The 25788-nt window shown below is 38.8% G+C and overlaps 1 protein-coding gene across 16 annotated transcripts in view; it reads left to right on the top strand.

The window, feature by feature from the left end:
- Positions 1 to 25788, top strand: part of MEF2C (myocyte enhancer factor 2C) — a 363817-nt gene that overhangs the window by 301840 nt on the left and 36189 nt on the right. For 12 of the 16 annotated variants that reach the window (XM_073624478.1, XM_073624482.1, XM_073624476.1 and 9 more), the window contains 3 exons: positions 6327 to 6470; positions 14626 to 14812; positions 17526 to 17573. In XM_073624478.1, coding sequence (XP_073480579.1) covers positions 6327 to 6470; positions 14626 to 14812; positions 17526 to 17573 — 379 coding nt within the window. Of the gene's footprint in view, positions 1 to 6326; positions 6471 to 6534; positions 6673 to 14625; positions 14813 to 17525; positions 17574 to 25788 lie in introns of all 16 variants that reach the window. The other 4 variants (XM_073624480.1, XM_073624490.1, XM_073624487.1 and 1 more) reach the window with 1 other exon arrangement.

Here is a 25788-nt window from a genome sequence, read left to right as displayed (position 1 = left end):
CTCACTTACCAACCCACATATCCATACTAAATCTCCCAAAAGGAGCTGGCTTCATTTTTACAGCCATCCCGCTGGTGACGTTTCCTTGATCTTGTGCATGCTTACATATGCCGCAGGTCTTGAACGGCACGCAGGAACATTCCTATGGCTAGTCAAACATCACCCACACATAGGTGAGGAATGCGGGAGTTGAAAGGCAAAGCTAGTCAACAAATTAAACCAATGAGTGATCAACAATTGCTATCCCGAAAACCCCAGCACTGCTCTAGAATCTGAAAGATTGCCCAGTTTGCCTGAGTTGTCTGTTATTCACTGAAGCCAGAATCCAGACAGTACCTAACCGGGCCACAGGGGGTGTACCTCTCAAAATCTGTACAGTCTCGCCACCTCTCTGTCTGTTTGCTGTGTCACTTGCCAAACACAAACTTTTAAAGCAGGTTTGAATTGGTTCAGTGATCAGGAAACTTCTTAGTGCTTAGATTCTTTACATCAGGCTTTTGTACGTGAGAGACAGCAAAGATCATGTAGTGGGTCTGTTTTGGAATAGCTCCACGGCATCACAAGCAAAGAGGCCCAGATCACCAGCCTCTGATAACAAGCAGTGGATTGAACTGGTGCATTACAGTAACACCTAAAGGCAATTTGAACACAACATACTTATTGGTACTTCTAGTAGTGCTCCTGCATTCCATTCTATGTAGTTACTAAAATGAACATGATAAATATTATGTTTTATTGCTGTCTTTTGCCTTCCCATGACGCATCTCCCCCATCAGGTAATGTAGTGAGTGGTGGGCAGAGACATGTTTCATGATTGAGTTTGATACTGGAAGTGACATCTTACTCCTCTTTCCCTGACCTTTCCTATTATTAGTCTTATGATTCTAATGAAGGGTAACCACAAAGTAATTCATGGCATTACAGAAAGAGAATTAAAAAGACTATAGTTTTATGCTCAGTGATAATGCTAACTGTGCAAAAAAGAGTGTGTTTTTGCCTGGAGGGTGACACTTCCTTTAAAGTTGAAGACTAAGTTAAAAAAAAAAAATTCTCTACAGCTTCAGCTACATTACTTACCTGTAATGAACTAGATATGTCCCATGATGCACAGCCTGCTGGTTCTGTAGAAACTGTTCTGTTCTTCACTGCTGGGCTGTCCTGTCCTATTCCTGCTTCTGAAATTCCAGTTCTATGGGGGTTACCAGATTCGGGCCACTGGGCTCAGCTTCTAATATGATCTGATTGGGACACACCCCTCCTGCCCTCCCCGTTATTGAGCAAAGTTCTTTCGCTGATTACACTGTCTGTAACATGATCTAAGAATGGGGGAGAGAATACTGTGACTGATTAGACTCTTCCCTATTCACAGATCATGTTACAGGCAGTGAAAGAACTTTTCTCAATGATAGGAAGGTGCATGTCCCCATCAGATCATCTTTAGTGCAGCTGAACCTGGAGACCCAAAGCTGTTATCCCCACAGCTCTGAAAGTTCAACAGCAGGAAGAGGACAGGCAACACTGGAGTGAAGATTTCTACAAATTCCATCAGCATGCACAACATAGAACATCCTTCATTATAGGTAAGTAATGTAACTAAAGTTGTATAAAAAATAAATGTTTTTTAACTAAACTTTAGCATTGAGTTCTGATCAGGCTGTACTCACTGTATGCATCTTTAGCTTTCAGTTCTGACTGGAGTGTGCCTATAACAGCATGCACTACATCTTATGAAGTTTTGGACTTTGGTGGTTTCTGAACAGGTTCTTAATTGATCATCATTTAATGCTAAACTTAATGTATTCATCTACTTTGTATTATAGTTATCTTGCCCCTTCTACTAAATAATGAATTTAATGTGCATTTGTGTGTTTAATGTAAATGTGAATTGCTGTATGTCCTAAACTAACAGTAACTTTGATAAGATTACATGAACTTTAGCTGAGAAGCTGACACCTGTTTACATGTGGCAATGTATATTTGTGTGCTTCAGCCTGTCACTGAAATGACACCAAGGGCTCTTTGCAACACATTGTAAACAACAGCAATGGGAAGTAACACTTGGCAACTAAACCCAGCTGGCAACACTCTACTGCATTAACTATTCATTGACTGGATACTATGGCTAATAGAGTGGTACTGTACTAGAGTATTAAAAAGCTTCTCCACCCAACTTCATAAGACATCCCATTCAAACTGATCCTGACTCAGCACTCCTGAATAAATGCCCCCCCAGAAATCACCCCTATTAAACTTTTACTTTGCGTTCTTACAATAGCAAAGCAAAACATTGCTAGAGCCTGCAAGAAACCAAATCTTTGTTTCACTGAAACTAAAATTAGGATCACCCAAGCCATGAATCACAATAAAATTGAATCAATTTTTTACACATTTGGCAACCCAATCAGGCTTCAACACCACACACCTAGAAACATGACCACTACATCCACCCAGACCATATAACCTACACCCTCGATTAAACTGAGATGGGTATTTAACCCACCCAAGATTCCACTCTTCCCCCACCCAAGCTAGTTAACCTCCACCTTCCTTACCATCAAGTTATTTATTTTAATTGTAGCCACAGTCTATATTTACAAAGCAATACTGTACATTCTTTACCAATTCTTATTCTACAATTTGAACTTGTACCTGCCATGCCATGTAATTCCTTATCATTGGATGGCTAATTGTATATTCTCTTCCATTCAAATCTATCTGTTTGGTTTTGGGTGGAGGTGCTGTTCCCCAAAGTTAGGTAAATGTATGGTTGTATCCTCAGCTTTTTTTCAGCACAGGGTGATCTTATAAATAGATATTATAACCAGATACCGCCTCTTTCCATTTATGTGTGGGTTTTCCTAAAACAGGTATTTTGAAACAGTTATAAACCTGCCACGAACCCAGCAGATTCAAACATGTTTAATAATGATAACATGCACACTTTGAGGGTATTTAGGCGGCTACATTTATATACAGATCTTCACTGTTCCTGTTTAAGTCATATTTGGCCCCTCCCCATCTCACTTTCCAAGCCATACTATTGGTCACTGAGGCCATCCCTCACAATAAAGGACCAATGAGGAGCCTGGAGGGGCATAAGGGGCAGGGTCAAGCTTGACCTTTACAAAGTCAAGACCTGCATGCAGTTTTTTTCTGAGTGTATCTCCGAATATAGTGATTTCTTTGACATGTGATTTTCATTGAAACTCTGCTTATGCCCATTTTTAAAATCTGATCAGTCTGAATTTCCCAGGTTTGTGACCCAAACACCATTGTAACAAATAGAAGCCGGATCTGTCAATTTAAAAATGCCAGATATGTGTAAAAAAATCATCAGGGGTGATGAGCACTGCTCAGGGGAACATGTACTAATGCAAATAAAAAGGTAAAAAAAATTCCATGCAGCCCAGATCATTTATTTTCTAGCACATATTTTTTGGCTCCTGCCGAGCAGATAAATGTTTGGTTCTTCGCCTAGATGCCCAAACAGCCAAACGTCAGGCTGAACTTGAACTCCCTACTCACTAGTCTTGTTAGTGATGCTTTTGCACCCGTTTAAGGCAAACCTGTACTATGCCCATATGTATTCATCTTTCCTGTTCATCTGCCAGGGGCAGAGAAAATACCCAGTACTTTGGGTATGGAGGGTCATGTGACTCACTCCATGTGGCAATGATGGTTCTTGTGGAGTGGCCCAATGCTTTCACATGGTGGCTGGGAAGTAGCCCTATGCCCTGTGTAAGCTTTAACATTTAGAGCTTGCACAGGGCAGCTTCTCTTGCTCCTGGCCTTTAATGGAGCAGCAAGGGAGCACAGGAAAGGAAAGTGTGTGCTGATGGGAAGGGGAGTTTTAAAGCTAATTGGGTGAAGCTCATGGTCATTTCTTATTGGTGCAAAAGAGCTACAGTAACAGCACTATAACTAAGAAATGGAGCAGTAGACAACTATGCTTTCAGTTATTTTACACCCTCACTAACCTTTACCCAAATGAAAATAATAGTTTCCATCTCCATGTATCTATTCAGTGAGGTCCCCAATCAGGCACCTTATAAACGTCATGTAATGTATTCAACTCCAATGTAATAATATATTACTATAATATAACATTATGAAAAACCAAAGCCAACTTTCATATGTGTAGGTGGTGAATTACTATAATGATCATTTTTACACATACACTTTGAACCTGTGCTTGCTTAAAACAGCTAATCAAATTCAAAGGAAATGTCTATTTTAAGCTTTCCCTAAAATAACTGGTGGCTTCTAGTGAAGGTTTCCTTTACTAAATTATTCCCACAATGTGATAACCTGTGACTCCAGACTTATTCAATTCCCTGGTTAAAAATTAAAAGAAAGATTTCATAATTTCTTCAATACCACTTTATGATTGTTGAATAAATCAGATTTAGGTTTTATGCCAAACATACTTGTGAGCTAGCAGGTCTTGGTGTTTATGCAGTTAAGATAACATATGGAAGGGCATGTATTTGTTCGAGCTGTTGTAGATGTTATTTTCTCACAGATGTTTATTTTACCCATATATGACCTGTCAGTCTCTAGATGCAATATCCTAATACATTTGTAGTGTACAGTATAAGATTACATTCCACTGTGTTCTGAATATTTATTTATATATTTATTATATCATTATTATGTTATATACTTATTTCATATTATGTCATTATGCCATATCTGCATTTTATACAAAGTAAACTGTGCATATTGTACAACATATAAGAAAACAAACAATTTTTTATAGCAGCACTTAAAAAAAGGGTATATATATACATATATATATATATATATATATATATATATATATATATATATATATATATATATATATATATATCTATATATAGATCTATATATAGATATATAGTTCTATATATAGATCTATATTTATATATAGACATATATATACACACACACACACACCTCTATTGAAACTGAATATTAATTTGTAGTACAAGCATACATAAAAACATATGACCATTTGTTACAAGTTAGATTTAATATTTTTCCTATAGTATACCCCATATGTATGGGTTTATTTAGACAAGTATAACCAATATCGTGTGGTAGATTTATAGAGTTGTGACTGAAGAAAGTGTTAGTACTGGAAACAGAAATGCAACCAATGGGACCGTCTTTGGTTAATAAAAGACCCAGCAAATATGGCCACGCTTTTCAAAGCAAAGGCAAGTCCTATACTTATAATATAAAAATTGATATATTTTGTAAATTATTTTTAAGAGGCATTTTTTTCAAATCTTTAGCATCCATTGAAAGTTTTGATAACATGGAAATGTTAAAAGAAAAACAAATTGAATAATGCAGATGCAGGATGGCCTTCCTCTTCCAGCAAACATGTCTACCTAGACTAAAATAATATTATATATTAATGAAGTGGTTTGACTTAGAGCCTCAAGTAGGGTTGTCTGAAATAATGTTATAATGTTGCTATTTTACTGCTCTTGCATGAAAATACTCTAGAAAATATTTCAGAGAACAATACAACATACAGTATATCTAGCCTACACAGGTTAACACCATATAATGTGGCAGATTTTCTAAGTGCCCCTGTTAATTTGACTGTGTCCTCAAGAAACCTGATGACAGAACTGGAACTCACCTTAGGTACTCTCCCAAGTTGGGCTGTCTGTGATGGAAAGGAATTAAGTTGCAGCAATAAATGAGGACAGATAACCCAGTGTGTGACCATTTTAAACCAGAACAGGCTTCAGATAGCTGGACAGAGTGGCTAAATACACATTATTTACTGCAACTACCAAACATTATTGAGTGGTCAACAGATACATGTTTAGAGTTTCCACTTTAAAACTTGTGTACGGGGCCATATGCAAGCCAACATGGATTTAAGAACAAGAAATTCATATTTTAATTAAAAAACAAATCTGTACACATATTGTGTACAGAGTTCCTCAGGTCAGGGCATATGGTGAGATCACAATAAATGGCACCTTATCATATCACTAAAATATAGCTCTATCTTTCAAAAACAGTCCTGTGCTGATACTGTTAAAACTGGTGAAATGGGAATAAATCAATTTTCCTGTGAGAGGTATATTTATGCAAACTGTGTCCAGTATGATGTCAACATGTTTTGTAAGTTTTTGCAATGGTTTTCTTAACACTTCTGACCAAGTTTTCCTTTCAAATACCTGTTAGTCCTTAAAATCCCTTTATATCAATTTCTGTTTATTTTTCTGTTGGTAACCTCTGTTAAAAATAAATTATCGATTCCCCTGGACCTAGGCTCCGTACACTGCTGCGGACTAAGTTGTCCAACTTATGTGTTTCAGACGTTAAGAAAGAAAGGACTTAATGGTTGTGACAGTCCAGATCCCGATGCAGACGATTCAGTAGGTCACAGCCCAGAGTCTGAGGACAAGTACAGAAAGATAAATGAAGATATTGATCTAATGATCAGCAGGCAAAGATTGTGTGTAAGTACTCTGAACATCCGTTCACATTTTTGATATATTTGTGATATTTCTCTAAACCTGGCAGGCATTGAACAAGAAAGAACACAAAGGCTGTGACAGCCCTGATCCCGACTCTTCTTATGCCCTCACCCCACGCACTGAAGAAAAATATAAAAAAATTAATGAAGAGTTTGATATTATGATCAAGAGCCATAAAATACCTGTAAGTACCCAAGGTTACATGGCTGGTCTGCTGACTACTGCTGACGTAACACCCCCTTAACCCTTGCAGTGCTGATTTCTCATTCAGAACACGTTCAGTGGTACGATACTCCAAAAACAAAACATCCTAAAGCAACCTAATTCATGTAGCTATAAAACACACAATCCGTCTCAAAACTGTGGGGCATGTGCAAGAGAATTTGGGGAATTGAAGTACTTGCCTACCTTTCCTATTTTATAAACAAAGAAAAAAAAAACTGAAAGGCCAAATAATATAAAAAATGTAAAAAATGAATTTGAAAACTTGGCCAGTTAGATGACATAAAGTCAGTTTATAAAAAGACATGTTCAGCTATCAGGTTAAAAAGACTTCATCACGGAGTAAAACATCACTGTGGTTAGGGCCTAGTTGGAGTAGCTATTCCAACCACATACTAGTTCCAGGATAGTATAGTTCTCAACCGGTTTAGCTTCATTGAAAAAAACAAAAATGGCTACTTGCATCAGGGCCATCATACACATGCATTGATTCACGACAGAAGGAAAAATGTATAGTTTTGTTACAATTTTGATTTTTTTTTTTTTTTACTCCTGAGAAGAATTAAGTGGATGGGGTCCTGTTTAGCTTGGGACGAAATAGAACTAGTTTCTCTTCAGACAGATGGGCAAGGCTGTAGCAGAGAGATCTTGGTACCATAACCCAGAGAAGTGGGAAAAGCTGCCAAACCCACCCAACCTTATTAAATTTGTAGGGACATTGGTGTATAAACCTGAATGCTAATATCAAATGGGTTCTTTAGGTCCTCTGGAGACACCCCTAGCACCAGCTTAAAGTGGTAATAAACCCAAAACCCAAAATTTGACATATTGCAGTTTACCAATCATTAGATGTGGTGGCTGCATTAATTTTCTTTTTAGGCTCTTTCCTCTCTGTTTGCACCTGGTAAATTGGCCAGTAACACACTTCCCGCCTTAAGCCACCTACACATGGGCTGAATGCTGGGCGACATTCGGCCCATGTGTATGCCAGCCGGTCCGACAGAAGCCGGGAGTTTGGACATTCGGACGAGCATGCTGGAAAACCAGCAGCCAACCAGCTCCTGATCAGCGCTCTCAGCTAATGGTTTAGAGTGCTGATCAGAGTGTTCTGGCGGGGGGGGCGTCCCCTTGTCAGAACACAACAGATGTTAGTACAGTGGGGAGATTGTGGTACTAACATTGGAATGTTAGTACAGAGGTTTCCGACCGCAACTGACAGTTTTTTTTGTTCCTGCACTGTGGATGAAGGATCAACAGAGACACCTTTGGAGAGCAGCATTGTTAATCTTGGGGAAGGGGGGGTGTTAGATGCACTTGCAGATTTAGATACACTATTCAAATTAAACCAAACTCCAGCTAAAACTTCTTAGGAAGTTACAGCAACCGTTTTTTTTTTTTGGGGATAAAGGTTTTACATAAATGAAAAAATCTGATCATTTTAAGCACTTCTGTCAGTGGTAAATGGTTTGTCTTATCCCTTTAACTGCTATACCTACAGCAGCAGACTTACTGGCCTAAAAAAAAGAAAACAAATGCAGCCACCACATCTAAGAATAGGCAAGCTGCAATATAATAAATGTTTCCATTTGGGTTTAATATTGCTTTAATCTTAACAAAACAGAGACAGCCAGCAACTTCCAGTCTGACCAACCGATTCTTCCTGTAAGATCCTTCCTGTAGCACCCAAAGACATGCAATAGACTACCCATCTAGCCACAATTGTCTGGATTAGATTTTGGTTCAACTTACTTTATATATCTATATGTACTTTTAAAATCTCACCTAGAATGATGACTCCCAAGCTCAGCCATCATAAAGAACCAGCAAACGGGATGAGTGAGGATCACTTCCTTTGCTTGTTTTGGGCACTTGTGCCCAAAAATAACAAATGGTTCTCAGATCAATCCCTTTAGGTGAGAATACTGGCCCATGTATTGGCAATGTTAGACTTTAAAGCACCTTATTTTTGTGGATGCAGGCTTTTAATGCATAAGTAGAACCATCTGGGTAAAGGAAATTGTCTTAGTCAACCAAAAACAGTCAATATCTATCTTTGGTATACACGTTGTTCTATTTGCGCTAGAATGTAACCTGTAAATACCTAAAACTGTAATCCTAATATGAAATGGCAGGTAATATGAATGCATGAAATCTTGTTACTAGGGCACAATCACGCTGGTGTGCTGGGGTGATACTAAAGTAGTCATAAGCTTTGCTTTTCTTAAGTAGTCTGTGTTCATTTCCATGCTTGTAAAGTAGAGCTAAATTTAATATCCAAACCCTGAAGAAATTCACATGCCTTGCCAGTCGTTTAAGAGAAATAACTTTGCATGAGCTTTTCTCTCTTTTGTTTTTAATGTAATGTATAATATGATGCATGTTTACATGCATATTAAATCACGGAGTGATTGATTATTTTACTAGAGTGGGATGACATATATATGTAAATGTGTGCTGTGGGCTTTTTCTGTTCTTTGTTCATTCTGTTTACCGCAGAGTTGTCTTAACCTGTGTAGCACCGAATTAAAGCAGAACTCTAACAGGAAAAGCAAGATATTGTTTTGACTAGAGGATTCTTTTATAGTGCAAATGCAATGGATCAGCATATTCACCTACCTGCCTGGCATTAAAAGAGTTTATAATATGCAGTCTAGGACATACCATGAAATAATGTATATCTGCCTCTTTCCTCTGCTATATCCTCCTGATGACTGACAGTATACAAGTATCCCACCTACAGTAGAAGGTCCTATTGCTTCATGACTGTAGTTTTTTTAGCTGGTTAGTATAAAGGGGAAGTTCTTACACATGGGAATTAAAGAATATGTAAACCAATAGTCCACATATAATATATTGCAGCTCACCAGTCCTTAGGTGTGGTGGCTGCATTTGTTTTCCTTTAAATGTTAAACACACTTTCTGCAAGTGCAGAAACATACCTGTTGATCCTACAAGAAATCCCATACACTTGCAATGTCTTGCACATAGAACTAATATCAAACAATGTTATCAGCTTTCACACCTATCTTCTGTTACTCCATAGAGATCATAGTGAGTATAGTCACGCTAGGTGAGAAAGTCTGTTAATGGTAGGGTTACTAGGTCAAAATTGAAGTGATATTAACGTCTTGTGGTTTTGCACAGAGCAGCCCAGAACTTCCTCTTCTTGGTTCCCTCATGGATGCTCCTGGCCCCTCCCACCTGCCGAATGCCCCCACAGCAAGCAGCTTGCTATGGGGGTACCTGAGTGGAGCCACTGCTCTGTGTGTCTATTCATGGCTCAGTCCTGCCCCCTCTCTCTGCTCATTGGCTCACTGACCTTGATTTAAAGCAGCGGGAACCAATCGCGCACCACTGCTGTCTCAGCTACTGAGGAGGGAGAGTCCCGGACAGCCGAGACTCTCGCGAAACATCGCTGGGGTTCAGATAAGTATTAGGGGAGCTGGGGGGGCTGCTGCACATAGAAGGTTTTTTTAATCCTATTGCTTTTTATAAAAAAAAAAAAAAACTTCTGCCTTTAGAACCACTTTAAGGTAAAAAAAAAAAAAAGCCTAAAAAAAGCCTAAAAAGAAGAAAATGAATGCAGCTACCTCATTGAAGGATCAGTATGTAGCAAAATAATGCATTTTTGCATACAGTTAACCTCTTCCCATTACCTCTGTATGGCCCTTTAACTTATCTTAAGGTGGGAGGATGGAACGGACTGTTACAGTGGTCACATTATCAGAAACCCATCATGCCAGCTATTATAACCATATATTGTAATTATATTATAATTATACAATGTTTATAATATTATTATATTTTTTTAATTCTAATATGTTATATTAGAACTTATAATAATAAATAACTCTATTATAACTCTATATATATATATATATATATATATATATATATATATATAATTTGTCTTTCTTATGAAGCATTCTTTACATTTAAGGGAACGGGTCACCCATATGGGCACTGATGAGGATGAGAGCTCAGTTAATGTACACAGCATGGTGCTTTCCCATCCAGGCTGTCCTGTTAAGGTGTCCTCACATTCTTGGGTGACTAGATAGTTACAGTATGTTTTCACACAAGCTCTTTTAGATGCTTATGTAGCAGAGATGCAATCTGAGAGCAGGGACACGAATGCCTTCTAAAATCTCCTGATGATCATAGCTATAGCAGCTGTTGGCACTGAGACAGACAGGAGGAAAGGATTACTAGTAGGTGGATAAGCGGGCATTTCACTGGGTTATGTGAAATCCACAAGACTTAGACACATTCACTTGTCCTATGCAAATATTGATTAGAGAAGTCAGTTCATAAATATAGAAGGAATTTCGTTTGCACCAGAGCAGGCCGGGATGGGCAGCCAGCCCAGAGTACAGTAAACATTGCTGTACATTTGTATGAACTCATTATCACAGCAAGAAGCAATGGGACTGTCTTATCAAGAATTTATTTGCTGTACTCTTCCTATTTGAAAGAGAAGCAGTCAAATAAATAGTTTAATATGTCAGAGCTGCATTTTAAAACAAAATATATGGACTTGAAAACCTCTGCAATGAAAACCTGAAATAAAACAAATGGAGCCCAGAGTCAATTGCTGACCTTGTGCTCCACAAAAGAGCAATTCAGCCTGTGGTTCTTGTGGTTTCAAAGTATAGGGTGCCCTGGTCTGGAGGCTGGACACTGCCATTTTATACAGGAAGGATGGCACCATCAAAATGACAGCCTCACAGACGCTCTAAACACATGGCACACTAGATCCATTTTTGGTTTGTCTTGCCCACCTGACCACAAACTAGGGGTGGTAAGAAAACACAGGCCAGCAGTTAAAATGCACAACGGTAAGCCTTTGCTCATGCAGAAAGAAAGATCCATTGAATGAGCTGAACTGTGGATATGAAACATGGGTTATATCTGTAACCACCAGTACAAAAAAGAACCTGACTTCTCCATCCATAAGAAAACACAGCCTGCGCCAGCAGAAAAAGCTGGCTATGGCACTTCATGAAAAGGGTCGCTCAGGATTCCGCAGAAAAAGCCTAAGGACATGAAATTTTGTGGTCCAAAAACATCTGATAATAATTAGATGTGCATTTTTACTTTGGAGGAGAACATTATTAGAGCTCTTTACTAAACATGCTTGAGATTAAAGAGGCTCAGCTAATTACTAGAGAAATGTGTGTGGGTCATTGCGGCCACACTGTATGACGAATTGCATCTGTGTCATCATGTATTCCAGCTAGTTCATTCAGAAAAAAAAAACAAATAAAAACCTTTTTTTCAGGTTTCTAGTGCAGATAAGAAAATTGAGAAACTAATTGAACTTTTTGAGTTGCATGGGCAGTTTTATTTTCGGACTCTGACACACAAGGTTCACCTCGGCTATATTAATAAACAAGGATATTTTATGAAGACAGAACATAAGGCCACTTTACTTACATAGTGAAAACATATTATGCAGCGCTTTACGGCTTGGAGAAATCACAATATAAACATGCATAGAGAAATCACATAATGAGACAATGGAACAAAAGGTGGGAGAGCCCTGCCCCGAAGTTCTTACAGTCTAACGGAAATGGGGGAAGTGATATACGAAGACCAAGTGCATATTTATAGAAAGGATCAGCTACGTCTAATTATAAAACATAATACATTTATATAAATGCTAAGCAAATCAGTCACCTGGTTGTATTCTGTTCGATGACCAAAATAAAGCGCAGCTAGGGCCAGATGTGTATAAAAGGGGATCGTACTAGCAGGAGGAAGAATGGTCAAGTAAGATTAGAAAAAAATAATAAATAGCAATATAGAGGGTCAGATATAGGGCAAGAGACTATAATTAGATACTTCAGGAACATTTGGTGTGAAAATACATTTTATGCCTGTGTAAAAAATGCACACGCATGAACAATAAATATTAGGAAACAATGAGTGACCTTCATTTACTGTAGGAGTGGAGCTTTTTAGTTTTAATATGAGTTTTCACTTTGCAGAATGAATTTTCACTTATCTTAGTGAATGAGGTGAAACAAAGTGAAAATTCACTTTGCAAGAATACCAAATACAGGCAGTCCCCGACATCCAACTTACATCCGACTCATACAAATGGAGGGAGACAACAGGAAGTGAGAGGAAATCTACCCCTAGGAAAGGAATTTCACTTCTGTAAGAGTTATCATGGGAAAAAGGTGTCTGCACTGAAGCTTTATCACCAATACTTGTTTCCACAACAACCCAAAATATTCAAAATCCAATTGTCACAGGGATAGAAAGTGAGGTGAAGTCTTCTGAACAGGGACACAGACAGCAAAACAAATGTTACAGGGGTGTTAACCCTTCCCTATGCTTTCCAAAAAACTTAAAAATGATTTTTTTGTCTGGAGTTACACTTAAAAAATACATATGTTCCAAATTGCATACAAATTCAACTTAAGAACAAACTACAGAACTTGTATGTAATCCGGAGACTGCCTGTATGTGCAAAGAAAAAAAATAATTGATTTTTGTTTGTGTATGATTACATGATTTAAATCAGCACAACTTTACCTCATTCTTTAGGCTAAGTAAAAAATAATTTTACTTTCCTTTTTAGTGAATCAATATTCAGGGTAGCAAATTTCATAGAATATTGGTAGTATGGGAGATGAAAAATAATGGCTTTAGGGTGTACTCTACACTAGGTATGGTTGCATGCCTTGTACCCCACACCCCCCCACTGGTCTGTGATCACATTGTGCTAGGTCTGAGTTTGTTAGTGCCTTCACCTTTCCCCGCCATATCACAGTGATCCCTGCTTCTGAGCTCTGTAAGTGCTTAGTGACCCACAACAGTTTTGTGCTGGGCACTATTAAGGATCACACATACACATACTGTGCTGGAGTTTAATTGAACTGTGCCCAAGACTACCTCTTTCAAGTGGGCCAGGGCACAGTAAGCAGACACTAGTCAAACAACAGGACTTGGGGGGTCACACAGGCACAGTATGTGGATCCTAGTGTACACCTAGATTATACCTAGAGCACACCCCTAGACCTCGTTCACACCAGAAAGCAGTGCGTGAAACCCGCATTATGTGCACGTTTCTTGCACCATGTTAAAAATGCACTGCAGTTGCGCTCCACAACGGGTCTCAATGGTAACTTAATGACACCCCTAACGTAAGTCGCAAGTGCAGTGCATTTGCCTGCACCGGATCACATGGTACAGAAGTAGAAGTTGCAGTGAGTTTCAAAAGTAGTGCATGCATTCGGTGGAGTGTGATCTAAGCCCATTCAAAATGAATGAGCTCAAATCGCACCACATTGAACTGCATGTGAATCACACCAGAACATGCTTCCTAGTGTAAACCAGCCCCTAGAGAACACTGGACACTTAAAGTGGTTCTAAAGGCAGAATGTTTTTCATTTTGATGCATTATATGCAGCAGCCCTCTCAGCCCCTCTAATATGTACCTAATACTTACCTGAGCCCTATCTCGATCTAGCGATGTTGTACAAGTGCAGCGGCTTTAACTGATTGGCTGGGATAAAGCAGCAGGCGCCATTGGCTCCCGCCGCTGTCAATCAAAGTCAGTGAGCCAGTGAGGAGAGAGAGGGAGCGGGGCCGAGCCACGGCTTCATGTCTGAATGGACACACAGAGCAGCAGCTCGGCTCGGGTGCCCCCATAGCTGCTTGCTGTGGGGGGCGCTCTGCAGGAGGGAGGGGTCAGGAACGCCAAAGAGGGACCCGAAAACAGGAGGATCTGGGCTGCTCTGTGCAAAACCACTGCACAGTGTCCCTGTATTTATGAGAAATATGGACCTTGCACGGTTCTATTGTGTGTTTCTTATGTATATAGTCATCCTATCTTCTAAAAGTGAATAATGAATCATATAGATCAGTACAGTATCATTTACTGTCTCTTTTCTTCCATACACAGGCCGTTCCACCTCCCAATTTTGAGATGCCGGTTTCCATTCCGGTGAGCAATCATAACAGCTTGGCATACAGCAATCAAGCTGGTTCACTGGGTAATCATAATCTATTGCCATTGTCCCATCAGTCCTTGCAAAGAAACAGCATGTCTCCAGGCTTGACACATCGGCCACCCAGTGCAGGTAACACAGGTAAGGAAAAGATTTTTGAGTTTCATTACTTTTCGAGTGGGACCTTCTCAGCCCCAAACAAAAGTGCCATAAGCACTATGGGGAGAGCAGAGCCTAAACAACAACTACAACCTACTGTTCTATCTGTTATACGTAAACAGTCATTTTAGGCTAAACAGAAGCCTATATAAGACCCCCTGCTATCAGTATAAACATCTGAATGGCCTTTAAGCTACTGATTAGAACCCATAAAGGTATTATGTTAATCATCAGTTAAAGTGACTCTGTTGCAAAGAAATGTTTCTATAATAAAAGTCTCCTTGCAAAGAAGAACTTTGCATAGTGAAGAGAAACCACCGGCTGGGGAATATTCACTTCTGGAAGTGTCAGATTCCCAGATCCTCTGCTGTGCTTAGTAGTCCATATGTAACTACAGGATACAGTTGTGATGAACAGATTGAACCACTGGGCACAGCATGGGGCCAAGAATCTAACACACCCTGGAAGTGTCGTAATCTGAAGATTTTAAAGCTGGCTGTTTATCTTCGCTTCAGCAGAGGTCAGTGGCATGGGCAGCAGAAAGTAAGTCTTTAATTTATTTTTTATATATATATATATATATATATATATATATATATATATATATATATGACAGAGTCACTTTAAGGCAAGCTTCTAATACCTTTACATAAATATATGCAAAAGCAGTTTTTGGTCTCTTACATAAACCACTTAATAATTTAAACCATCTATAAACACTAGATAACAGTTGCTTGAATAGGTGATAATCTTATGTCTATGGTAGAGCCAGATACCTATTGGCAAATGAAGACTGATCTCTTAAGTAGAGTAGACAACTTCCTTGTGCTAAGCGTCATCAAGAGCTTCTAACTGCTCCTTCCTCCTAATTGATTCAAATGTATATGCCTAACAGAATTTGAATGTTCATACAGTTGCAGTGCTCTGTACAGCATTTAATCTTAGAGTAGTCGAATTGTGTCTGTACTTCTGACTGCACCCATGTCCGTATATATTGTTATATTGACTTACCTTTCAAAATATCAGACATGTGTATATAGCTATTTATATTCTGGCATACTTTACTGCATTGAGCATTTTATATACACCTAATCATTTCTTTAACAAGAGGAATTTAGCCTCTGAATTCCAACCAATTAAAGATAAACTCCAGATAACAAGTAGAACCAGTCCCTTAACTACCACAATCTAAGAATTGTTACATTTACTATACTTGGGGTTTCATACAATCCAGTACAGTAAAATTAGCTTGTTTCATGGAAAATGATTCTGTGCAGTGGAACCTCTCAGACATGTTTTAACTAATTATAGTCTTATATCTGTAGAATTTCATTCGAAATTTGTAATTTTAAAAATGTTCTTATGATTAAGAGTTAAATGGGACAATGTGACAATTAGTTTTGACCAGATCAAACAAAAAAATTGACAATGATGGAAAGATTTTGGTGAATCTTATGGGAATTAATTAATGTCTAATTGTTGCATTTGCTCCCAGCTGAAAAATCATAACTAGTCTAATCACATGCACTTGTCAAAGTTAAGCTGGAAGTAGAATGTTTGTTCTACAAAAATCGAGACATTGACATGGTAATTGAACAAAAATTAGTTGAGTCCATGAAGGCACCGTTTAGGCTCCATGCACACTGGCGTAAAAAACGTTGCTTCTACAGGAGTTTTGTGTTCTGCCTGTAGAAGCAACTCAATGTTATCCTATGTGTCCATGCACATTAGGACGTTTACAGGCATATTTTGAGATCAATGTTTAGAGACAGGAAAACAACCCTTCTCATTCGCGTTTCTGATTGGAGCTCACTGGCAGTAAGTGGCAGTAAAACTCTCCTAAACTTGTCTAAACTTTGCACAAAAAATGCTCTATATGAGCGTTTTTTACTTCCTAAAGAACAGATGTTTTTTAAGCCCAGTGTGCATGGAGCCTTACTGGTCAGACGAGCAGTTTTTACTTTCTCATCTGAATGTTTGAAGGAAATTCTACAGGCCAGCTTAAAGTTGAGTGAACACAAGATGGGGATCATTACTGATCCATGGATGTAGCAGATATAAGCTTATCCAGCTGTCCATATACTGGACCTGGTCCAGCTGTTTTTTTTTTTGTTTTTGGTTTTTTTCTCCTGATACTTTGACCTTACACTTGTACACCACACCTCAAACTTAGTGTTAACATTTTTACACAGATGCCAATAAAAATGTAAACAAAATTACTGCCAAATGATCAAGTTTCTATGCATTGATTGGGATAAAGTTCTAGTCCCAGTGTATATGGGCACAGCTGCACATGTTCAGTAAAAAGATGGTGCTTGAACTAGAAAATGTACTGATCAGCATTGCTTCCATCTTATGTAAATTAAAGATGTCAGAATCTACAACCAGGTACACAAGATGAATGTAGACCAAATTCAAGCAACTCAGCTATTTTCATTTTGACTGAATTTACCTTTAATTCCTAATCGGTTCTACCAAAAGTATTTAGTTGAGAAAATGTTCATAAAAAGTTTGCCCGTGGTATTTTTCTAGACCTCAAGGTTATTTTTATTGCTATCATGAAACAGAAAAAAAATATGTTCATAGTACAAATTCTTCTAATGGTCCTAAACGGTTTATGGAAGTGAGTTAAGATGTGGTGTCTGTGGTCTATCATAGCAATGCTGACTTCGCTCCTTCTTTCTTTAATTCATAGGTGGTCTGATGGGTGGGGACCTCACAAGCGGTGCAGGCACCAGTGCAGGTAAATCAAAGATTTCTGATAATTGCAAACCTGCTTTACTTTTGCTAATGGCTGGAAACAAATTTGACTTGTTTTAAGTTATGGTCCACTGGATTTAAAAATTAAGCTAATTTAAATGAAAACCACATGCAACATATACAGCTTTATGTTAAATTCAGAGATGATTATAATGGAATGAACATGTGAGTAATCTTAATAATAATCTGGGCTGTGTCTGCTGCTTTTGGTACACATAGAGGGTGCTACTCTGGTATGCCAGACAAGCCCCCTCCACTCACCAGACACAATACATCCATATTATTAGTAAGAACGTGCTGTTGGCAAACAACATATTATCTATTTAGTATTCAGTCATACCATAGCATTGTCCATCCAACAGATTAACAATGCAGAAAAATAGGTGGCTGACTATTGCTTTAACTTTAGTGTTTTTTGGCTCCAATAAGCCCTTGAAGCCCTTGAGTTTTGCTGCTAACTTTACTTATAAGTCACAGAAGTGACCACTCAAAAAAAAAAAAATCAAACACAGCCTGTAAATGTTCTATACCAGTGCTGCTTTCACCTTAGACACTCACCCACAAGTGTCAGATAATAATATTTAATGTCTTCTCTCATTAAACTGTTATATCTCTGCTGTATTTTATTATATTCTTGTAGACAATATTCAATTACCTTTTTTTAAAGTGTACAGCAGTTGGATCTTATGAGTAATTATTGGATGGGTTTTGATGTTAGAGATTTTTCAAGATCATTCTGTATGGATTTCTACCTCTCCCCAACATTTTCTCTGATTCTTATATCAGTTTAATTGTATTTATTTATTTTTTATGAATTTTATTTATTATTATATAATTTTATTTATTGATATGTATTAATATTTTTCTTAGACTGTTTAGAAAGCTTGGCCAACAGTGTCCTCTTCAAACTCCCTTTACTGTATAACAAAATAGGAAAAGATGATAATTGACAGATTATACTGGGCTAAATAGAAAAATTTCCTGGAGTAAATATTCCCTGTATATTTTTGTGCAGTACTACAACTGTACAATTGTAAACTACATAGCAGTATCAGTATTGTACTCTGCTCATTTACATTTTGGAAAACTATATATACTGTGGGCTTAATACAGATGACACAGGCAGACCAAACTGCTTAATAAGGGAATAAATGTATTACAAAAATGTATTTAATACAAAAAATGCCAAGACCAGGTACCCCTCACCAACACCAAGATCATGTTAACACGATCTTGGTGTTGGTGATGGGTACCTGGCCTTGGCATTTTTTTGTATTAAATACATTTTTGTAATAAATGTATTCCTTTATTAAGCAGCTTGGTCCGCCTGTGTCTCTTCTCAGTGGGATCCTTTCCTCTGTAATCCTTCTTTTTGCAGTTATTGTATTTAGGCACGGAGACTGCACCATATACTGGTGAGTCTGCAATTTTTACGGACACCACATGGGTATCTTTGATCATTACCCAGTGTTGTGATAACAAATAGTGAGTGTTGATGTTCAAAAAAACTTTATTTTTAATACAGATGACATCTACAGCTCCAACATAGCCAGGTTTGTATTGGGATCGGGCTTGCTAAGCAATGATCATAGTCCACAGCATCCCCACCTTGATCGCCCCTTTCTGTCTTAAGCTGTCTATAGATGGATCAAAATTAGACAGGTTCAGCAGGGTCCAGCCAAATTGAAATCCATCTATGTCCAAATCGCTTGTTGGAAAATTTTTGTTTGATCAAGGCTGCAGCTTATTGGTTGCAGAGCTGATCAGTGTATTCTGACAGTGGGTGGGTCCCTGCAGTCAGAATACAATAACACAGCAAGGAGGATTCCTCCATCCACCTTGCTTGTGTAGATGGGGGGGATCATTTTAATTTTTAATGTATGGCCAGCCTTAAAGTGATATTAAATGCTTTCTTAAAAAAAAAAAAAAAAATAACAAATATGTTATGCTCACATGCACTGTGCAGTAGTTTGTCACAGATCAGCTCCAATCATTTTATTCTCAGGTCCCTCACCTGCACTGTGAGCCTCTCCCTGCCGAGTGTACGCAGAGCAAGCAGCTTGCAATGGGGGCACTCGAGCAGGCTCATTCCCAAACTGCTGCTCTGCGTGTCCATTCACACACGGTTTGGCCCTGTCCCCTCTCTCTCCATATTGGCTTACTGGATGTGATTGACAGGCTGTCTCAACCAATGAGAAGGGAAAGTCCCTGGAGAGCCGAGGCTCTCGTACACATTGCTGCATTGAGATGGGGCTCAGGTAAGTATTGTGAGGGCTAGGGGGACTGTTGCACAGAGAAGGTTTTCTGCCTTCATGCATAGAATACACAAAGGTAAAAAAAACCTTGAGCCACTTTAAAGTGGTTGTAAAGGTAGAAGTTTTTTTTACCGTGGTGCATTTTCTGTATTCTGGTAAAAAAGTTCTGTTTGTAGCTCACCACGCTGTTTTTTTGTTTTTTTTTTTAAAAAGGTTTACAATCACTTTAATGGTTATATAATTTCTTTTCCCAATAGGCTTCTGTAATCTGTGACTAGAGAGACTAGAAGTCCCATTTGCCACTGCCATACTTCCTCCAGCCTTGTAACCAACAGTATGTACCTGCAGCTGGAGTAATAGTCTGCAGAAGCCTGTGTATTGCACCCGCAATCCACTGATCATTGTTGCAGTTCTCTGCAGGCTCCAAAGCAAAAATTAAAGTTTACATTTAGTAATTTTCTTTTAAATCAGCACAAGCACTGGAACAATGGAATTGAACTGGAACAATGGAACTCACATTAAATGAGAAGTATCCTTTGTGCTGGTGGCTGTTCTGTCCACTGAAATGCTCATTGCTCTCCACTCCCCAATAACCTGCCGCTGTAATCTTCTGGTGCTCTGGGGGTTAAAATGATTCACTGTACCCCTCACAAGCAGTGTCAAATTTGCTGACTATGGCTAGCCTTTCTGCCCCCCATCTCCATTCATAAGAGCCATGCTAGTGTTTTTCCCACCGAAAAGAATTCTATGAATGGAGGTGGGTAACCTTTCATTCTTCCACCTGTCCTCCATTGATAGAGTGCTTTCCACTGTAAGAAGTTATAGTACAGCTTCTGTGAATGGAGCCTGGGGCAAAAAGGGAGGACAGGCAGGCCCAACAGCTTATGTTACCCCCACAGCAATGAAATATCACAGCTGCAGAGGTAAGGGGGGGGGGGCAGAAGAAGGAGCATTTCACCAAACAGGGCAGCCACCTGCACAAGGGACATTTCCCATTCAATAAAAGTACTGTCCCTTGTGCTGATTAAGAAAAAAATAAACGTAAGCTTTAATAAATGCATTTTTTCTTAAATCATGGGGGGGCAGTTATTACTTTTTTGTAAAAGGTGGCATAAACCTTTTAAGCTTATATCTGGGAAACTTAAATTTAATTGCCAGTTTCGGTCTGGGGAACAGAAAAAAGAATATCTACTTACCAGATCCTCCACTCCCCCGTGCTATTAGACAGATCCCTGCAGCGTCTTCTCCCCCATACTCCATCAGTCTAAGGTCCTGACATCATCAAGACCAATGTAGGGTTCACAGTGCTGCTCCCCTAGACTAAACGAGAAGTCAACCATTATGGTGTAGGCAAGGGTTGCCACAAATATAACATGATTTTAGGCACTGGGATCTAGAACAGAGCATTTTGGGCATCTTACAGTAAGGAGAAAGTAGAGGTAGGACCTGCACACTATTCTCTTTCATAGTTGTACAATTAGGCAGGTGAAGTAAGAGCTACAATGCTGCAGAAGCCAATAGATATGTCACTTCCTTGGCTATCCAACCAGTCAGGGGGACAAGTGAATCTTTAGAGAGATTGAACAGAATAAAAGATTTTGGCAGGCAAAACAATGCATATATGTGCATTTTAGAGTTTCAGACTTCCACAGAAGGGCAATACAATAAGAACATGCTTAAGATAAATTGATTGCTGTGTTTAATGCAGTGGTGCCTGTGTATTAAACCTATTGTGCAACCAGTGTTCTATGAACATGCAGATACCGCATTTTCTAAAACAGGTATTTAGCAGAAATCTGTACAGACTCAAGTAAAGGAAGAAGATTGTAGGGGACACAGTACAGAAGCAGTATCCCTACTATTTACAGGACAGAAACAAAAAAACATTGTAGGCATCCTGAGATACACAATGTGGGTCATTTACATATAGATTCTGTTTACTGACAGTTTGTCTGTTTTGCCTGGCTGGGATCTAACTTTATAAAAAAAACTATATCATAAATCTGTCTACAATTAAATTAAAAGCAGCACTGATATTAAAGAAGAAAAGACAACTACAGTGATACAAATCACATCGGATTCCATTTCCTATTGATTGGCTTTATCCATCTTGTAGTCATTGATTTGGTGGAGTGCTCAGTAAGTTCTATACTGCTCCCCAAATTTCTGTTTTATCAATACAAATTTGCAACAAGTGCCACACTGACTTGGATGAATATTCATACAGGAAAATTGACTGTGTGATTTCTCTTCTCATGTTTGGTGATTACAGATGTAAAATGATGTGATTAAGCCAATGACAGATCATAAAGAGCAGTCTTTGTGTTTTATTTAATACTAGACTTGTTTACAGTGCACTATGAAGGGAGATCATAAAGAGGCAGATGAGCAGACAAGTTCATGGTAAAGTGAATACTGTCTGCCTAACAACATGTCAGAACAATACGTCTATTTAAGACCCATATATGTCTACAGTACAGTTCCAGAGATTGTAATGTTGTCTTTGTTCAGGCCTTCTCTATATAACAGAGAGCTCTGTATGATTCATGTTCAAAAGTTTAAATTGGTGATATAATCATGTGGCAGAAATCTAGGAGTTCAGAGTCTTGGCTAAATTTAGAGTAAAGACTATCTACTACTTCTATTTCTATAGGAAATATACCATTTAAATGTGGAAAATAGGTCACTTTAAAAGATTTACCCTCCAACTAAAAAAAAAAAAAAAAAATTACCGTATTTATTGGCTCATAACACACACTTTTCCCCCCTGAAAATAGGGGGAAAATCGTGGGTGCATGTTACACGCCGACATAGTGCTGCCTTGAAGGGGAAGAGCGCCGCCAGATTACACAGAGCCCGATCTCCTGTGTACTCGGCTCATCATGGCTCAGCTTGGCGCGCAGTCATGCCCAGTCCCGCCTCCTGGACGGCTCCTAGCATGTCACATGTCCCGGATTGCGAGCCGAGTGCCGAGCTGAGCCAAGTACAAAGGAGATCTGGCTCTGGCTACATCTGCATGGCTACAATAACAGGCACTAGTGAGGCTGCAGATGGGTACTGAGCAGGCTGCAATGAAGGACAATGGCAAGACTGTAGATGGGCACTGCTGAGACTGCAAATAGGCATTGATCAGACTACAATGATGAGCAATGGCAAGGCTGCAGATGAGCACTGATCAGGCTTCATTAATGGGCAATGATGAGGCTGCAGATGGACACTGACCCTTATTTTGTTTCAAAGTCCATTATTTAAAATTTTAGTTATTTTCCTGAAACATCCCTCTAAAAATTAGGGTGCGTGTTATATGCATGTGCATGTTATACGCCGAAAAATATGTTTTTTACCTCTGACCCCTTAGTATTAAAGTGTATGTCTGGGCAAAAAAACCCCACATATTTAGTACATATGTGCAATGCTTTTACATATCCATATATGTTGTCTCTGTAGCCTCCCTGACGGTATTCCCGAGTGTGGTTTAGGGTTAAATTTCAGCACCATTAGCAGTAACCCCGAGCCACACTCGGGATTACATCTCAGGATCCTGGTGCAGGTTACTTACCTTGTCCCCAGGATCCTGCGATGTCCCCCCCGCGGTGTCTGCAGGCTCTGTCCTCTGCCCGAAGCCTCTCTGTGCCAGGCTTCGTTCCCTGCGAGCGCCGCGACGCACAGGGGCAGATCCTGGCGGCAAATTCAAAAAAATTTAAAAATCATAACACATACAATACTGTAATCCAACAGATTACAGTACTGTAGGAAATCATTTCACTTCCCTTTTGTCCCCAGTGCTTTGGCCCATGCCCTGCATGCAGTTTTATATGAAATATACTGTTCTTTCTGCCTGGAAACTTGAGATAGTCTATAGCAACCAAAAAGTATCCCTTTACGTCAAAAGTGGCTTTAGACCAGCTTGAAAACAGCGATAGTAAATTAGAGCACTTGCAGAATTGAGCGATAGTGAATCGTGGGGAAATTTATTTTATGATTATTATATTATTTTTTTTAAATTATTTATATTTATTTATTATATTATAATTTATGATTTTGTGTTTCAAACTACATCATACCCGGGATATCTACTAGACTCTTGGTGGACAGATCTAAGTGTGCTATTGCTAAGAATTACAGACCTACAATATAAAACGCCAAATTTCTATGCAAAATAATTGTACTGCTTTGAGACGCAAAAATCTGAAATAATCATACCGCCAAGGAGGTTAAAAATACTGCAAGTACAGAATATACCAGAAATCCAGTGAGCTCCAAACTAATAGTGAGCTCACAACGCAGATTGTACTGCACTGAAATACTATGCGGTGTTGTCAGTCCTACCCAGTTATCCTCTGCTATTCTGCAGAACAACTCTTCATATGCTCATCTAAATTGCATAAGGAACATGTGTTCTCTAGTCCAGCAGAGGAGATATAGGCAAGGTTAACAGCACTGTTTTGGATTTTCAGTGCATCAGAGGCACTGTGTTATCATCTCAAACATGAAGTCAGGAGCACACTTTATTTTTCATTATTTGTAGCATTTCTTATTTTGCCCAGCCCAACTTTAAAGTGCAAGTCTTCAGCAAGATTTTTCTAGAAACCCTTATGCAATTTCATTCCCTCAAGATAATAAATATCAGTGCTCCTCCCATTGCACATGCAACTGTTGGGGGGTCACTCCACAAAAAGTGTTGGCCTTTATATCCCCCCCCTCCATTCTACCATTTGCAGGACGGGCTGGGCATTATAGTTGTGCATCCTAGGGGAACTGGGCCACAAAAACTGTGCATGTGAATGGCATGTTATTTACCTCCTGTTCCAGCCAAGTACAGTAGCAGCCATTCCGTGCCATTCAAACTTTGTCCATGTGCAGTGTGCTCTTTCCTTCTCATGTGCAGTTTTAATGGCCCTGAGCATAGGCAGGATAGGGGAAAATCAAGGGGCCAGAAGTTTTGTTGAGAGCCCCCCCCCCCCCCCAAGAGTTGCATGTGTAGTGGGAGGATCTGCACTTACATTTAAAATAGGAGGCACACTGGTATGTACAATTCAGAAGATATGGAATTTCATAGAGAGATTTGGGGAAAATCTTGCTTAAGGTAAACTTACACTATAAAAATGTAGTCTCAGCCCCCATCCACCTCAGCATTTGAGCTTTTATGGAACTGAGAGCATCCAATAGACACAGGACTCTGGTGCAAAGCCTAAACTAGGCCTCCTAATATATAATAAAAACATTTTAGCCTAGCCCATATAGCCATTGAGGACTTAGTCTTTAGTAATATCTGGAAAATGTCACCATTGTTTATCTGCTATAGGCTCAAATAACAGATATAAAAAGACGATGATACAAACTGTGGCGAGAGAGCACATTTGGTAAATAAAGGAAAGTAGCAGTCATATTTGAGCACACCAAACTCATGGACCCAGTAGTAGCCTCTCCCTATATGCCCATATATTTACTTCTTAGGCTTGGAGACATGCTTTCACCCACATTGTGGGTGAAATAATATACCTCCTATCTCTTACATGTAGAAGACAATATATAAATAATAACATCACTAATACAATACTAGTACAATCTTTTGTAGGATTTGGGAGACACCTATACACAATTCAATTTTAGCCACACTATTTCTCCTATGAAGATAATAAAAATAATAACACGTAGAAAACATACACTATTGTGGTCCATCTCCTTTAGTAATAGTTTTAGTAGGTCTTGGTGTAGGAGTGTCCCATCATCAAAAAAGCCTCAAACTACTTTATCTACACAATGTTATTATACTATAGAAATTATATAAATATATACATACATACATTTTGGGGCTAATTTGTGAGGAGGGAGTTAGGACAGAGCTTATGGCAAATAAAGGCTCCATTATTGTAAATTTGGCCCACAGTTTTCTGTTTAAAAAATCCTATAATGTTATGAAGAACACCGTGTACCATATTC

Source organism: Aquarana catesbeiana, linkage group LG01, assembly GCF_042186555.1.
Source record: "Aquarana catesbeiana isolate 2022-GZ linkage group LG01, ASM4218655v1, whole genome shotgun sequence".
Taxonomy (NCBI): Eukaryota; Metazoa; Chordata; class Amphibia; order Anura; family Ranidae; genus Aquarana; species Aquarana catesbeiana.
This window is presented reverse-complemented; position numbering and strand designations above follow the sequence as displayed.